The sequence below is a fragment of the Melitaea cinxia genome, chromosome 30 (genome assembly GCF_905220565.1).
Source record: "Melitaea cinxia chromosome 30, ilMelCinx1.1, whole genome shotgun sequence".
Classification (NCBI taxonomy): domain Eukaryota; kingdom Metazoa; phylum Arthropoda; class Insecta; order Lepidoptera; family Nymphalidae; genus Melitaea; species Melitaea cinxia.
The window spans coordinates 3,232,258-3,249,300 of NC_059423.1; the positions used below are offsets into that span (position 1 = coordinate 3,232,258).

General features: G+C 38.1%; 1 protein-coding gene across 1 annotated transcript in view; it reads left to right on the top strand.

Annotated features, from left to right (window-relative positions):
• Positions 1 to 17,043, top strand: part of LOC123668276 (dynein axonemal intermediate chain 7-like) — a 60,764-nt gene that overhangs the window by 17,298 nt on the left and 26,423 nt on the right. Inside the window, exons 12-17 of the mRNA XM_045602040.1 lie at positions 7,574 to 7,773; positions 8,694 to 8,860; positions 9,244 to 9,379; positions 10,530 to 10,630; positions 11,081 to 11,156; positions 11,768 to 11,853. Coding sequence (XP_045457996.1) covers positions 7,574 to 7,773; positions 8,694 to 8,860; positions 9,244 to 9,379; positions 10,530 to 10,630; positions 11,081 to 11,156; positions 11,768 to 11,853 — 766 coding nt within the window. The remainder of the gene's footprint in view (positions 1 to 7,573; positions 7,774 to 8,693; positions 8,861 to 9,243; positions 9,380 to 10,529; positions 10,631 to 11,080; positions 11,157 to 11,767; positions 11,854 to 17,043) is intronic.

Consider the following 17,043-nt stretch of genomic DNA (forward strand, 5'->3'; position numbering starts at 1 on the left):
AAAGTCCTGATGGATCGTATATTTGTGAAATTATAGACAGCATTACACGTTTAGTTAATGGAAGGGAATCAAATTAATTTATTTTTAAAATTAAAAATATAGTTCGTCGCTGTCACTATGCCGTCCTAAGCCTAGAGTTTTATTTTGTGAGTGTTCTGCGACGGCAAGCTCTTTTGAAGTAGCAGCTTTGACGTCATAATTAAACGTCCACTTACGCAAAGGAAACAGCCCTTAGGCAAAATTCTAGACGTTTTCTCACAGATGTCAGATAAAACTTTAGGATCATCATGCCCAGTGATTAGATCGTCTACATAAAATCTTCGTTTATGACCCGACGTCATCCTTGCAGTCAAACGCAAGTTGCCTCAAACAACGCATGCTCAAGTTTTGAGCGGACGCAGTTCCGTAAGTAAGTAGTGTTTAGCTTATATATTTTGAGAGGATCCGAGGACCTCTCTCTCCAAAGTATGAGTTGCAGATTTCTCACGTTTTCTTGTATGAGCACTTGACGGAACATTTTCTCAACATCCGCGCATGCAACGTGAATATATTGTCGGAAACGCAACAAAATTGCAAAAATATCATTTTGAGGTAAAGACCTTATTATTTGTATGTCGTTTAACGACTTCCTAGAACTCATGGTAGTGTTGCCGTCGAACACCACCCGTAACTTCGTAGTAGAACTACCCTCACGAAAATACCATGATGCGGGAGAAAATAATATGATGAATCATTATAAGAAACATTCGTATGTATAACTGATATGTGACCTAGATTCTCATATTCTTTCATGAATTCACAGTAAATTTTGTTTGTAGCGAGGATCTAGAAAATCCAATTTATGTTCTAAAGCAAAGAAAAGATTTTTTGCGGTAACATATGAGTCTCCGGGTGACTACAGTGAATCTTTCAATGGAATACTGACCGAAAATCTTCCATTGGCTTCTCGTTTAGTTGTTTATATAAACAAACTTCACACTTCGTCTCGTCCTCGGTAAGAACGTCGGAAACGTGTGGAATTTCTTCGATCTCCCAAAATGTTCTTAATTGAACGTCTAAATTTTGAGCTAAAATTACAACTGAATTGACAAACACATTGATTGATTATCGACGGGCTATTTTCCGCAACTCGACGTCTTAGTGCGCCTATTTTGCGTGGTAGGCTGGGGGCTTCATTCATGCCAGCCTAGCTCCTTGAGGAAGCCTAGCAGACCCCTTGCGTTGCCGACGACTTCCCGGAGCGACCTCGGTGTCCCGAGGTGTGTCGCCCTGTAGTTCGCCACACTACCGCATTCCAGCAGGATGTGTGTGGCCGTTTCTTCTGCCTCCATGCACGCTCTGCATAGGGGGCTGTCTGTAACACCTAAGTTGTGTAAGTGTTTGTTGAGCAAGGCATGTCCGGTAAAAGCCCCGACCAGTAGTCGGAGCTGGGCTCTCCCATAGCCGCGAAGTTTGCGGGACAATCCTGGGTTGATCGTCGGAAGAGCTTCCTTGGTCTGCCTGCATGTGGTCAGGTTTGTCCAATATTCTTGGTGCATTACCTTGGTTTGTGTCGCAGCTGGCTGCGCAGCCATCCGAAAGGCAGAGGTAGAATGGGTTCGGGTCCGTAGACCCTCATCTCCGATCCATTCCTCGCCAGTCGGTCAGCCGCGTCGTTGCCTCGCGATCCACTGTGGCCCTTTATCCATTGGAGGATAATGGTGTTTGTTTCACTTACCTTCGTCAGAGCTCGATGGCACTCGTATATTAGCCCCGATGTCATAGTGTCGCTCTGTAGGGCTTGCAGGACCGATCTGCTATCGGAAAGAATACGGATTGGAAAACCCTGTACTTCTCTAGCCGTGATCGCTGTTGCGGCCATTATGATTCCCATACATTCCGCCTGAAAGACGGTGTTGTGGATTCCCAATGGCGATGACATTTTGATATTCAGGTCTTCTGAGTAAACCCCAGAACCTGTACCTGTTGATGTTTTCGACCCGTCTGTGAAGATTCTCAACTCCTTGGGGTTGATGCCTTCCCCTGGGTCTTCATGTAATTGTATTCTGTATTTTTTGTCGAATACGTACTGTTTGGGTATTCTGTCGGTGACCGCTTCGATGAGCGGTTCCCTGTTCGCCAGTTCACCAAGTATACCTGTATGTGTTACTTTTACGTTTCTCCATAGGTTTAGCTTCCTGAGTCTTACCGCGGCCGCTCCCGCCTCCTGTTGGATAAACAGATGCAGCGGCGGCAAGTTCAGTAGGGCTTCCAGGGCCGCAGTCGGGGTGGTCCTCATACAGCCCGTAGTCGCCATGCAAGCTAGCCTTTGAAGTCGTTGTAGCTTTGCTTCGCCGGTGATTAGTTTGGTTCTCGGCCACCAAACCATTGCGCCGTAGCTGATAATTGGCCTGATGACGGACTGGTACAGCCACAGAGTGATTTTTGGGGATAAACCCCATCTTTTACCTATCATTCTGCGGCACTGCCAGAAGGCTATTGTGGCCTTGTCAATCTTGCTGTTGAGATGGCTGCTCCAGTTCAGTTTGCTATCTAGAATGATTCCTAGATACTTCACCTCCGAGCTGAACTGCAGCTTCGTTCCGAACAGTCTAGGGGGATTGTAGTTCCCCAATAGTCGTTTGTTAGTGAACATTACCTGTTCCGTCTTTCTGGGATTGACGGTAAGTTCGTTGTCTATGCACCATCTCTCCACAATCCGTAGCGCCTGTTGTGTAACATTACACACGGTACTGCTGACTCTGCCGCTAATTAGAATAGCAATATCGTCAGCATACCCGATCGTGAAGTAGTTGTGCTGGTTCAGTCTGGTTATAAGGTCATTCACCACCACGTTCCACAGTAGTGGGGAGAGCACCCCTCCTTGTGGACATCCTTTGACCACCAGTGCATGTTGTGTCCCAGATGATGTAAGTCTGATGACTCTTTTACTGAGCATGTTACCTATCCAGTCAACCATTACCGGATGCACACCGTGCTTAACCAGGGCCGACGAGATACTGGTGAAGTTGGTCATGTCAAACGCACCTTCTATGTCGATGAAGGTGCCGAGACACATTGCCTTGTTTTCAATGGCCTCTTCTATTTTGCTGACCACTGCATGTAGAGCTGACTCTGTTGATTTACCTTGGCTGTACGCATGTTGGTGTGAGTGTAGGCGTACTGTAGCCAGGGCGTTTTCTCTCAGATCCCGTTCACACAGCCTTTCGAGGGTCTTCAGCAAAAACGATGTTAGGCTGATAGGTCTGTGGGATTTGGGTTCGGAGTAGTCACTTTTTCCCGGTTTGGGGATGAAGATTACCTTTACCTCCCTCCACTGCTTTGGCACGTACCTGTGAGCTAAGCACGCTACCAAGACAGCGGTAAGCCTATGGGTCAGTTGGTTGCTTCCCCACTGTAGAAGTGCTGGGAAGACCCCGTCCAACCCTGGGGATTTGAAGGAGTCAAAGCTGTTGATAGCCCATCTAACTTTTGGTGGACTTACTACCTTGAGTGCATACTCCCATTGCTCCTCTGTTGGGATCACATCCTCCTCGAGCCAATCGACCGACCGCATGATGCGGCAGCCTGGAAAATGCGTTTGCACCAGAATGGTCTCAGCTTCTTCCAGCGTGCTCGTGAAGGTGTTGTCTGGCTTTCTCAGGGCCCCTCATCTGGCTAGATTGGTTGACGAGAACCTTCCTTACACTGTTGGCCTGTACGCAGGTTTCCACGCTGCTGCAGAATTTGCGCCACGAGTCGGTACTTCTATACCTTAAACGTTTCTTGTATCTGGACTTGGCTTTCTTGTACTTGTCCCAGTCCAGATCGGCGCATGTATTCATTGCTCTGTTTAGGAGTCGCCTTACCTTTTTCCTGAGTCTTTCCAGTTCAGGCCCCCACCAGTTCACTTTGTTCTCCGGTGGGATTGATAAGGGACATGCAGTTTGGTAGGAGTCTATAATATTGTTAGTTAGCATAATTATCTACCTGTTTTTCTATCTGTCCTGTTTCCTCGAGTCTGTCTGGGCATGTCTGCTCGCTGAGCAGCTGCTCCAGTCTCTCGACGTAATGCACGCGGTTGGTTTTGCGTGGGTTACGCCTAGGGACTACTGGAACTGTGTTTACCTGCACGTCGAAGCGTATCCATCTGTGGTCTGAGCACGATGCCTCATCGGATACGTGCCAGTTGGAGATGGTTCCAGAGGCCGCTTCTGTGGCTAGTGTTAGGTCGATGATTGTCCTACTACGTCTGTTCACGAATGTGGGTTCAGAGCCCACGTTCATGATCTGTAGATTAGTCGTCATCAGATATTCAACTAAGAGCTTACCTCTTTCGTTTGTTGCTTTCATTCCCCAGAGGATGTGATGTGCATTGGAGTCAGTGCCTACAATCAGTTGCAGTCCGGACTCTTCGCAGTATGTTATCAGCCGTGCCATGTCGTGCGGCGGTGGCGCGTCAGCCTCTGGCATGTAGGCCGACGCGATCACCATCTCCGGCAGGCTGTGGTCTTGCGTTCTGTGCAGCTTAATGGCGCAGAGATCTCTAGAACAAAAGCTCGTCAAAATTTGCGCCTGTATATCCTTAGTGATGTAAATACAGGCCCTGGTGTTCTCCGGGCCTGTATGTGCAATGAGCTTACCTCCAGCATTCCGGAGTCCGCATACCATGCCATTTCTGACCCACGGCTCTTGGATCAACGCAATGGCTGTTGTGTTAACCTCCAACCATTTCCGCATCTGAGCCGTTGCTGTCATGCTATGGTGGAGGTTAGCTTGGAGGACCTTACAGGACGAGTGAGTCGGGTGAGCCATCTTCAGATAGCCTCTCCCCCGCCTCCTCCGTCCCTGTCCCCCCTATGGCCAGGTTGTCCAGGCCAGTTAAGCAAGCCCCTTCCTCCGACTCCCGAAGCGGCTCTACCACGACCACCGATTCTTCGGTCTGGAGTTTGGGGCTCGACTGCCTCGTAGGGGGCGGCTCAGGAATGGCCGGGATTGCTCCTGGCTCTTCTTCCTTCACCTGCCCTACGCTGTCTTCTGTGCCCTCCACTTGGTCTTCACGCCCCGTTGGCAGGTGCTCGGCGAATTTGCCCTTTGGACCCTGGAATTTTACGTACACCGACCCCAGCAAATAGCAGTGTCGGCGTTCGCGTTCAACCAGGGTCTGCACCACATCCTCAGGAGCGCTAAAGATCAGGAACGTGTTACCGTCCTGTCTATCGACCTTGTGGAGGACCCAGCTGTCTGACAAACACATTACAATGTACTAGATTACTATTACTAATAGCATCTTTATTCGTATAAAATATAGAACCCGAAATTAACCAACCTAAATACGTATTCTGTAGGTATGGACCATTCGGTAAATGTATTTTATGATTTTGCAATAACTCCCAAAGCTTATCTGCTCGTATTAAAATATCGAATTTATACGGAGTATTAAGAATAAGGATCGGCGAGGTGAACGTCTTGTGGTACGCGAGTAAGGTCTATATTAATATTTTGCGTGGGCATATTCGAGGTAATAAACGGCAAAACTAAACATTTTATACTCGTATAATAATCGCATATTTTTGAACGTATATTTAAATCACATATATTACTCGACTGAACAACCGAATGACCTATACCCGATATTTGTAAAGTGGACTGTATTATCGTTTATTAGTTCTGTAACGAAACAATGTTGACTTCCGTTGTCTAAAAGCGCTCGCGCAGTATGAAATACGTTCTTACGGCTACTTTTATTAAGGCAGTGGTAAGCAAAATGGAATTAGACAACATCGTATCGTCAGCTGTGCTAATCAATATTTATGTTAGTGTGGGTAGAATGCGGCGCGGTCGACGTAGTGGTCGCACTATCTCGATCAGCTGATTCCTTATTCATACTATAAATAGGAGGTAATGCAACATTGTTAATACTTCCTAAATGCAATAACGTATTGTGTTTAGACTGACAATGCTTGCAGGGCCCGAATAAACAATTTTCTATAGCATGACCCAAACGTAGACAATTGTGACAAACTTTATTTATCATCTACTAATTTTATTCTATCTTTAACTGTTAAGTTTAGAAAAATAGGAGTGTAAAGAGCATGATTGCTACTACACGCGACGCAGTTATAAGAATGTTTATTACTACCCGACTTATTCAAAGAATCTTAAATAGCTATCTTATAGATACTATGAGCCCGACTATCGTGCGATTTTTGCGAGTTAACACCTGTATGATTAGTATATATCATTTCTAATGTATCTCGATTGCAGAGGAATGTTAACAAATCATCTATCTTTAATTTAGGACTATAATCCTTTGTGTAGCGTACGTAATATATCCTTTGTAATTTTCCCACCCACTTTCAGTACAAACGTCTAGTTAAGATGCTATTAAATAAATTATTAAAGTATCCCAATGATCTGTGGGTTCGTTTAATGTTTTATGAGCTCGTAAGTTACGTAAAACAGTATCTATTAATGTTCTGATTTGTTTAGACAATTCATTATTCATACCTGATGAATAACATATGAACTTTTAAATTTTAACCATTGATCATAAGAACCGTTGAAGAAGGGTAGCTTTATTTGAGGTAATTTTTATACTAAAAGTTAGCGAGCTATTACAGTTAGAACCGTCACTCATATCACTCATATTTGATTCAATTAAAGACTGTGCTGATGCCATACACGACAAATAAATGTCTTCAAAATTTTCTTTGTATTCTGTATGATCTTTCATATCATCAGATACTAACTCGATTTAATTAAATTTTGTTAAACGCCTCATAACTTTTTTGAGCAATTTGCATTCTTAACTTTAATACTGCTTTTTTAATTGAATCTATAGCAATTTTTTCTACATTTAAATTATACAAATATTTTTTGAATGAAGTTAACCGCAATTTTATACTAACTACCCCGCGAACGTTTTAAATCAACTAACGAATCCTGATCCAAATCTAATTTGCTATAGATTTTGGCAATTTCAAGCTATCACCCTTACTACTCATCTTAATAGTTTAAAGAAAGAAAAGATACTCACAATTTAAAATAAATCCACTGCAAAGGAAGATGCTGAACGAAATAACGCTTAATCCTGAGCGAATGAGGATGGATGGATGAAAATAGGAATGGATGGATGGATGGACGGATGAACGGTTACGCCTGGAGATCTGGAGATGATGAGAATCGATGGATGGATGATGTTCCACTCTGCTTACTCAAATCTTGATCCGTCTCGAAGTACCAAAATATTAGTAATTCAGATTTCTCGTGTTGTATGTGATTTTAAGATCTATCGATATTAAAGCTATTAACATTCTCAGACCTACCCAATATGCACACGAAATTTCATGAGAATCGGTCTAGCCGTTTCGGAGGAGTTTAAGTACAAACCCGGCAACACGAGAATTCTATATATTAGATTTATATGGAAACTCTAAAAATTAAATATTTGTAAGAATGCGGTTTAATTGTAATTTTGAAGTGCTGTAACAAGTATAACTTTGACCCTCTAAGAAAGAAATCTTCGTTTAAATAATAAATGAAGCAAAAAAAATTCACTTTCTTTGATAAAAAAATTCCCATATACCCTCAGGTACGCATTGCTCTACGAGAACAGTTATCTAATGCTATCCAATGCGCATCATTCACTCTACTCCGAGACCTCGAAACACGTCTGAAATGGGACTCCATAAAACTAGCCACCTACCAGAGAGAATTCAAGGGGCTCAGACTTAACCTCTGGGTAGCTGTTCCTCTGCCGACGAGGAAACCTAAGCCGGTTGAGCCTGAAAGGTAACCGACTGTATATAAAACTATTAAATATGTTTATATTTATTCGAGTAATCTTCATTAATAAATTAATTCTAATTAATGATGTTAATTGGAAAGTACGACCAATCTGGAATATATTGTTTAACAAGATTAACCACAAAGAAACTCAGGAGTTATAATTTCCAAAATCATCAATATAATTGTTGTCGTCACTCAGTCATTATACACATTCAGCCATGTGTTTACGGAAATTTAGAGTTCCGATTTTTATCAATTCTTATCGTTTTTATATAAGTTTTCTAGTTCCCAATCTTTTTTCTAGTTCCCAATCTTTTTGTCAAAGATATCTAAATTTTTGTCCGTAAACAATAAATATACTATGAATCTATTGTAAGTGTAGTTGTAAAAATCAACCGTCTTTTGGCACAATTGAAAGCCATTAATCTAAAGATTTTAAAGTAACAATTTACAATGTAAGTAGTTTTAGGGATATCTGTCGGTTTCAGCTTATCGTATAACCTTGAGTGACCTTCTTATTGAAGTTATACTCCTTTTGGTGCGTTAGGGAAAAATGATGTGAGTAAAATTTTATGATGCGCGCGCACACCGCGACAAAAAATCGACACCCTGAAGTTAGCTAATCAATGAATTATAAATTCTTATGTGCGTGCATAAGTACACACATAGTTTTTTTAGTTATAAAGTGTTAATGTTGTCCGGGTCATAACCAAGGTTGTACTTATACTTAAGTGGAATCTTTTAAGAATTAATAAGCACTTCTTACTCAACGATCCGATGATATGAACTCAACAACGAGGATATGAACTCTATACTGAAAGTCTAAACACTCACTTTGTCATGTGCAGGGATCGAATTCGCTACCGAAAGTACTTCAACCAATTACCGAAACTACTCGGCCAATATCTCATCTTATATTTCAGAGAACCAGTTGAACTGTCCTTCCCATCAATGAAGGTAGCGGTCAAACTACCCAAGATTATAGATGGTACGCGTGTGTGTGTGCGTGCAGCTCGGTCCATGATCGATTTGCTCAGTGAGAATTCTCGAAGCTTTGCCTTAGCTGCAGATATGCCAAATAGATATGAAGGTACCGGAAAATTACTTAATAACAATACGCCTAATGAATACTAAGGCTAATAGTCTTCATTACATCCAGATAATTCAGTCCAGATGTTAATTATAAATAGTAAAAGTGTGTAAGTCATTTCCAAAACGCGGTAAAAGTTGACTTGTTAAGAACGCTATTACAACCTATATTCAAGGTCGTCAGACGTCGTCACTTTCACGTCAGCGTTATTAGGTTCACGGAAACTCTAAAAAAGTTGAAAAATTTGCATTTCCAAGACAAAAATCTGCCGATGTAAATTTGAATACATTCCGGCCGCTTTTGAAATATTGTTTTAGAAGACTTTTTAGCACTCAGACATTTTCAGGTACTATTAACAGCTTAATATGATTATATGTTTTCAGATCTCTTTATCTTCAATGTGAAAGAGCACGAGGCAACGTACAGACTGAAAAAAGAACAAGATGAAATAAGATCGAAGTTTTACAAGGAGATACGAGATAAAATCAAAGAGGTCGAAACTTTTCTAAAAGCAAATCCGTAAGTTTGTAATCCCGTCGATAATGTTAGAAATAAAATTTGACCATTAATAACCTAAACTGAAAAATTTAATAAATTTAAACAACGAGTACGCTTTATAAATAGATTAGTAAATACACATTAAATAACATTAAAGTAAGTAAACGCTGTAGATAAACATCTAATCAAATCAGTATATTTTTTTAAAGGGGGGACTTTCAAAGTCGACAATTTTTTGATAATTTTAAATTCATAGTTTTCATAGTACAAATAGTCTTAATTCTAGAAAACTTGGGGTAATTGTGTCATTATTTTTGACTGTAGTTCTAGAAATGTTATTTAAGGTTACGGTTTCAAAGTTCAAATGAACAAAAATAATAAAAAATGACCACAATAACTGAAAAATAGGTTACAGTTTTACCAAATTTCTAGGTTTTTCTTAAATGCCCATAATTTTCAAACTCCATAGGATAGATTTATTTTCTGATTTTTCTCATTAGAGTTACAATTAATCCTGTCACCTCATTTCAGCTTGACCTTGAGTTCTGAGACATCCTGTATATTTAAACGTGACTAGGTGAAAGGACAAGGTGCTGTGTGGCTACGGCACTAAAGAATTTAGCCACCCCCTCTCTTCCCGTGGGTGTCGTAAAAGGCGACTAAGGGATAACAAGGTTCCACAACCACCTTGGAACTTAAGAAGCCGACCGATGGCGGGATAACCATCCAACTGCTGGCTTTGAAATACACAGGCCGAAGACGGGCAGCAGCGTCTTCGGTGCGAAAAAAGCCAGTACTGCGGTCGCCAACCCGCCTGCCCAGCGTGGTGACTATGGGCAAAACACATGAGTTCACGTTATTTTTGGCGTAAACTTGTGGAGACCTATGTCCAGCAGTGGACTGTATAGGCTGTAATGATGAGGTGAAAGGACAAAACCCAAATTTGATCTTGTATAAATTTTAGATACAGACAGACAAATATGCATATATGTAGACAAAAACAAAAAAAAAACCGCTTTGTTTCACTATCGACACTTAACCTCTAAAAACGTTAAATACTTTTAAAGTACAGAATGTAAATTGTTAAACTTTTACTTTAACTATAAATATGGATGTTACGTTAAACAATTTAGGTGATAATTTAAGATATACCATGATTCAATGTTATCAGATATACAAAAAATGAAAAAGAAAAGGAGGAGCTAGACAACCTGAATATGGCCGAACCGCCGTTTTTACCTGATCCTAGGACATTCATCGGCGAGGAGAATGGTAAATATGATTAAATTAGCAATTTACTAACCCGTTTAAACTAAGTGCAATTCAGCAGGTCAAGTCATTCGGTACATCTAAATCAAGCTATATACTATTTAACTGTTAATAAGAAAAAGTGTTTTAGTGGCCTAATGTTTGTATTTAAAATGATTTTAAACCAAAATCTACTTTATTCGAGTTGTCTTCAAATGTACTTTTGATCGTCATTTTAGCCAAAAGTTTAATGTGATTACTGAACATAATACGCTTCAGCCTGTAATATCCCATTACTGAGCATAGGCGTCTTTCCCCATGTAGGAGAGGGATCAGAGCTTAATCCACCACGCTGCTCCAATGCGGGTTGGCGTATAATAATTGGCTGTACATAATAATTGGCTCAAATTGAGCTTAAGCTTTGCTGTATACAAATTTACCATAAATATGTATTATAAATAAGAATATTTTCAGAGCAGGCGTTCGCGAAATACCTTAAAAGTTGCGTTACAAGGACAAGAAGTGGTGAAGTTAATCTACGGAAATACAGGTACGGCTTAAGTATATTTTTTTATCTTTAAAATTTTCGAGGTGACGTTAAGTAAACAGGAGAGATAACGAAAGCGTTAGAAGAACAACAAATAACAGAGATAAGTGGCTATCTAAATAAAGATTTAGAATGGCTATCTGAATAAAGTTTTATGACAGATCTTACTGATGATAGAACAAAGGAAGTAGTGATGTCCGGTTATACTGATATATCTATATAATATATAATATCCGGTTATACAAAACTTAATAACGTTTTAAAATTTCATGGTCTAACTAACATTGGAAATTATATGTCAAATGACATATTGGCCACTTTTTTTTTGTTCTGTAGAGGCTTTTGCATTAAATTGTTAGGCCGTTGTCAGCCCTATTTTATTTTAAAGAAAAAAAAAATACAAACATTTTAAATTAAATAAGAAAAATATTACGAAACCAACTTATTTTTTTTTAACATCGTAAAATTTTATTGAATTAAAAATAGATTATACAAAACTTATTATAAAACAATGTCACAGAACAATCATTACATTTTGTTAATAACTAACTTGCTCTCTGCTCTTAAACTATGCCGGATAAAAATGTCGTAACATTTCAATAATGCTTCAACAGGATTTGCAGTGGAGTGTTAAATCTTGATCTACTGATCACACCGCCTCAGCCGAAGAGGATTACAGGAGCGATCACTATGACGACATGTAAGCTATAGTTAATTTAGAAGTAGTTAAATAGTGTTCTGTTCCTGTGGTGAGTAAGGTAGTCATGGCCACTGGGGTAAGGGGGTAGGGGTAGAGTCGGAAACGCACTTGCAGTAGACCTGGTGCAAGCGTCCATGGTTTAGAGTAATCGCTTTACATCAGGTGGGCCGAGCGCGCTTGTCTGCCGATCTAACCGTATAAAAAGTTAGTAGTGTAAGTTGAGTGTATTGTATTTTTATTATTTTTTTTTTTTATTAGGGACATAAAACAATTGTACAGTAGATATAATAAACAAGTATTATAACTAAAATATATATGTTGTCCTCAGATTACTCTAATCTTAATCTAATCTATAATATAAAAATGAGTCGCTGAATGTGTTACTAAGCGCAAAACTCGAGAACGGTTGGACCGATTTCGCTAATTCTTTTTTTAAAATGTTCCTTGAAGTACGAGAATGGTTCTTACGGAGAGAAAAATTCTAAAAAAAAAAAATTTAAATTTCCTGAAAAAGTCTAAAAACAACACTTTTCTATACTCCCATACAAAAGATTTGTGATAATACTTAAAAGTCAATTTGAACTTTAATACCATACGATAAAGTTTGTGTTAGGCGATACGAAGTTCGCCGGGTCAGCTAGTATAGTAATATAGTGTAATATTATCTTAAGCAAACTGACTCGACAAAGTTGTCCTGCAGTAATAAAAGTCAAACAATTGAAATTGAAAAAATCTGCGCAATTTCCTTTAATTTTCATTCCGTAAGAACCCCTACCATAACTTTTTTTTTTCTAATAATAATCATAGTTTAGTTATTCGGATTCAAGAAGCATCTCAAGAAATTTACAACAATTATGATATTATTGTCGTTAACTTCTTATTCAACTTCTTGATCTTATTGTTATAGTTTTATCGCTTTAACTGAGGTAGGGCACAGCAGGAATTTCCTGCTCAAATTATGGAGCAGCCCGACTGGGGTAGTACCTCGACCTTACAGAAGATCACAGCAAAATAATACTGTTTTCAAGCAGTATTGTGTTCCTGTTGGTGAGTAAGGTGACCAGAGCTCCTGGGGGGATTGGGGATTGGGTCGGTAACGCGCTTACCATCAGGTGAGCCGTACGCTTGTTTGCCGACCTAGTGATATAAAAAAAAAGCTTTCATAATATTTTATCCTCTATCAACAGTAGCGCCATCATTTAATTAATTTTACGGACATTAAAGATTTGTGTCATTAATTTTAGTAAAGGACAAAATAGAACACGGCGGTAATAATCATCACTCTTACACTCTTAAATGTCTGTATGTATCTCAAAATCATTTCGTTATTGTGAATACGATAAATTCTGACAGGTGATAAAAAAAAAAACACGAATCGAAACCATACTTTAATGATAACAGCTGTCAGAAACAAAACAAACAATTTCAAGAACTTAACCAATAAATATATATAAAAAATTGTGTGTGTCAGCTCTACCACGCGAGTGTTGTTGAGTTTACTCCTTAACAGCGTCTACCATAATTTTCAAAAATAGATCTTTCTCAGTCAGTATTTTATGATTTCACCGATTTCACTCACGATTTTTTTACCTCAGGTCAGGTCAGGTATCTTTTCTTAAGGAGTTAACTCCTAAAACTCTTTAACTGTTATATCAACGGTTATAGCTGGGCACTTTCATTCAACGACTAATAATAAATCATGATGAGAAAATACAAAAACATCGTTGGTTTAGTTACTGCTCTTCATCAACTTTCGATAAATGTAAGCAATTGTTTTGCTTATCAATGATAAAATTGTCTATACGAAATAAAAATCGATAGAGTACTGTTTGAGATTATTGTATTTTAAAACAAAAGACGAAGGAACTAAGATCTTAATATTATTTAACGCTAGTGGCATATCTACAAGGTTAAAATTATTAACACATTTACAGAATCCACCATGTGAATGCACAATGCGAATTTAATACATTATTTATTATTCTTAATAAATTTATTCTGTATATCACTCATATAGATAGATAATACTATTTTTTGTACACGACAGAAAAAAAAACAAATATATATATTACAAATACTTAAATAAGGCGGCCTTATTGCTAGAATAGCTCTAAGCTAATGAAATATTTTCTTTTTGTTTCATTTTTTGTGTTACAAGGGACTTTTTCATTCTCTTCCAGAATAATTTTTGTTCTGTTTCCTCACTCGGCCATACTATGTAGGTTTTTGTTAGCATCAGATAGTGTAAGGTGTTTGGGCGAAGTCTTCTGGGTATTTCTTCTAGAAGGATCAAGATTAAATCTTCTCTCCGTGTTTCTAATAGTCTGGAAGAAATTGTTTAAGTTTAGTAATCTGAAATTAGTCTATAATCAGTTCTATAATTATTTGTACAAAAGCGTATTTAATCGATATTTTAAATCAACCAATTACATACAAAGATATTACTGAGAAAATTAGAAGGTTTCTATACTGTATATTAACGTCAAAACTGTGTTATTTCCTTGCTGTCTTATTTATCTCTTAAGTAAATAATACATAATCCATAAAAAATACAAAACCGCGAGCAAAGTCACGGGTATAACTAGTTCTAAAATATACATCATACGATGAAATCAAATGATTTATTTTCTTAAGTCGGAATCGAAGCATTTTAATTTAACTGTTTTGCCTATACTAAGACCTGTGCTGGGCAAGATGCATTTCGAACTGACACCACTGACTCAGCAGGAAACTCCTCGAAATGATCAGCATTATAGAGCGCGATCTGTCCATGCAGGATACAATATTCTCTAAGATTGAGAGACCAACCTGAAACGTCAAGAAGAAATATTGATGAAGACAAAGTTATCAAGACATATTAGGGGATTCTTAAAGCAATATAATTCATTTGAAATCAGTTATATCTTAAAAGGATATTAAAAAAAAAACTTTTGAACTACGTATGTCAGTTAATTAAAAAATACCTAATATCAACCACGAGAACACATCTATAGTCTGTTAATGACAAACGAGTACCAGAATGATCAGATGCCTTCGGCGTGTGACGTATCAATGTTAAGTTGCCACTTTTGGATTTATAGAAACAAAACAAAGTTGGCTTTGAAAAATTTATCGTAGACGAAATACCTAAGTCTTCACGTCACACACAATGTCACGTCACACACAATGTCACGTCATACGTTTGCCACCATACCACTGTGAGCTGAACCCAATCAAGCTTGTTTTGGGCCACGTAGCCCTGCACTTGGGAGGGCTACGTGGCAGCAAATAACAAAAGTTATAAAGTTAATGAAGTTCGAATGAACTTTTTTGTTACGCAGAATAGCATCAGGAAGGAATAGTAGCAGTGGCACGTGAATAGCCAAATTGGTCGCCATTTTTAACCGACTTCAAAAAGGAGGAGTTTACTCAATTCTACCATATATATTTTATTTTGTTTGTGTATGTTCGGAGATAGCTTCGTCGTTTACGAACCGATTTTGATTTTTTTTTTGTTGGAAAGGAGATATTCCAAGTACTATAACCATGATAAGGAAACCAGCAACTGATGATGTAATCCCAGAGAAATTGAGGGAAACCCTCGAAAATCGTAGTGACGACTTGTGAATTTGTTCATTTTTTTCGTCTACTTACGCTGTATTACTTGTCGGTGTAATTGAAGTCGGTTTTTTTCATTTGCGAGCAAACACAATTATGTTAACTCTTACAATATTCTAAACAGTTTTTGTTGAATACAAAAAATACCTGAAAATCTCGCTCATGAAGACAAACACTTATGTTACAGTCTCTTTCGACGTGTGGAATTAGCTGGTCCAACACCCATGCCCTGTCTTCATTACAGTACGAAACGAATACGTCGTAGTTAAATATAGCTCCTTCTGAAAATAATTAAGCGATACAGAGCTGAATTTGGCATTATAGTTTGAGGATGACTAATTTGTGTTATGTTGTCTTATGTTATGTTGTGTTGTGTTGTGTTTTGTTATGTTGTATCGTGTTGTGTTATGTGTTGTTGTGTTATGTTATGCTCTACGTATGTCTATGCATGCATTAGTATCAGTTATTTCTTGCGCTCACTAAGATTGGCTTGCTTAATAATACAGAATCGTTAAACCAGATTTTTTTAAATACTTTTATTGTATAAAAAATAATGTAATGAAGGTAATTTTTAAAGTAGTGTAGAATTTGCGAATGAAGGTATTAGGTACATGCATAAAAGCCTTCGAATATAAATTCGATTTTGATCGTGAACACATTTTGTAAATGGCGTTTCTGCTAGAAAACTACACACCTGTGCCTAGATCCTTTTTATTTATCATACTCAAAGTCGCCGAGTTCCTCATTGTGATAACAAAATATCTTAAGTTTCTTCTAAAGACGTAAACGAAAAACATCAAAGGTAAAATTACACCCGGTATTATGAATAGTAAAAATCTCTGCCAATTGTCACTATTTTTTTGTATTAAATCAATGTCCCTTGCCTCTTGTAAACAATTATTTAATTTAAATAGTGCCATCGTTTCCCCTTTGGACATCATTATACAATCATATGATCTAGAATTTTCGCTATAATCTAGTAATAGGAAATTTCCTTTAAGTTCTAAATCATAGTCTAAATTGCAGTTTCCGTGTGCCGTACAGAAAGTCGTTATGTTTTTTCTATGAAGTATTATATCGTTATAATCCCTAAATCCTGTGTGAAATGATACGACATCACTTTTAATATCGTTATTTGTTTCGTCAAATAAAACTTCACTCTTAAAATATTCATTTTTTAACGCGACTTCGTATATATTTCTCAGATAGCAGTTACAAACTAATAAATTTCCGGCTAAGCCGATGTACATCAAGTTCTTTAAGTCCTCATACATTTTTTCTGTGATGACATTGATGTTATTGTTCTTCAAATTTAATAGTTTCAATTGTTTCATTAACTGAAACGTATTTTCAAACCAAGACACTATTTTATTGTTACTTAAATCCAGTACTTGTAAGCTTGTCAAGCTTTTTGCAACGTCATGCGGCAGAGATGATATAGAATTGTAGCTTAATTTTAAAATTTGTAACTTTGAAAATGTTTTGAAATCGTCCATATCAGTATGTGCCACGTTTTCGGCATAAAGAACTTCTAGTGTATCGTTTAATCCTTGGAACATACTCGGGTGACATAATATTTCATAATTTCCAGAG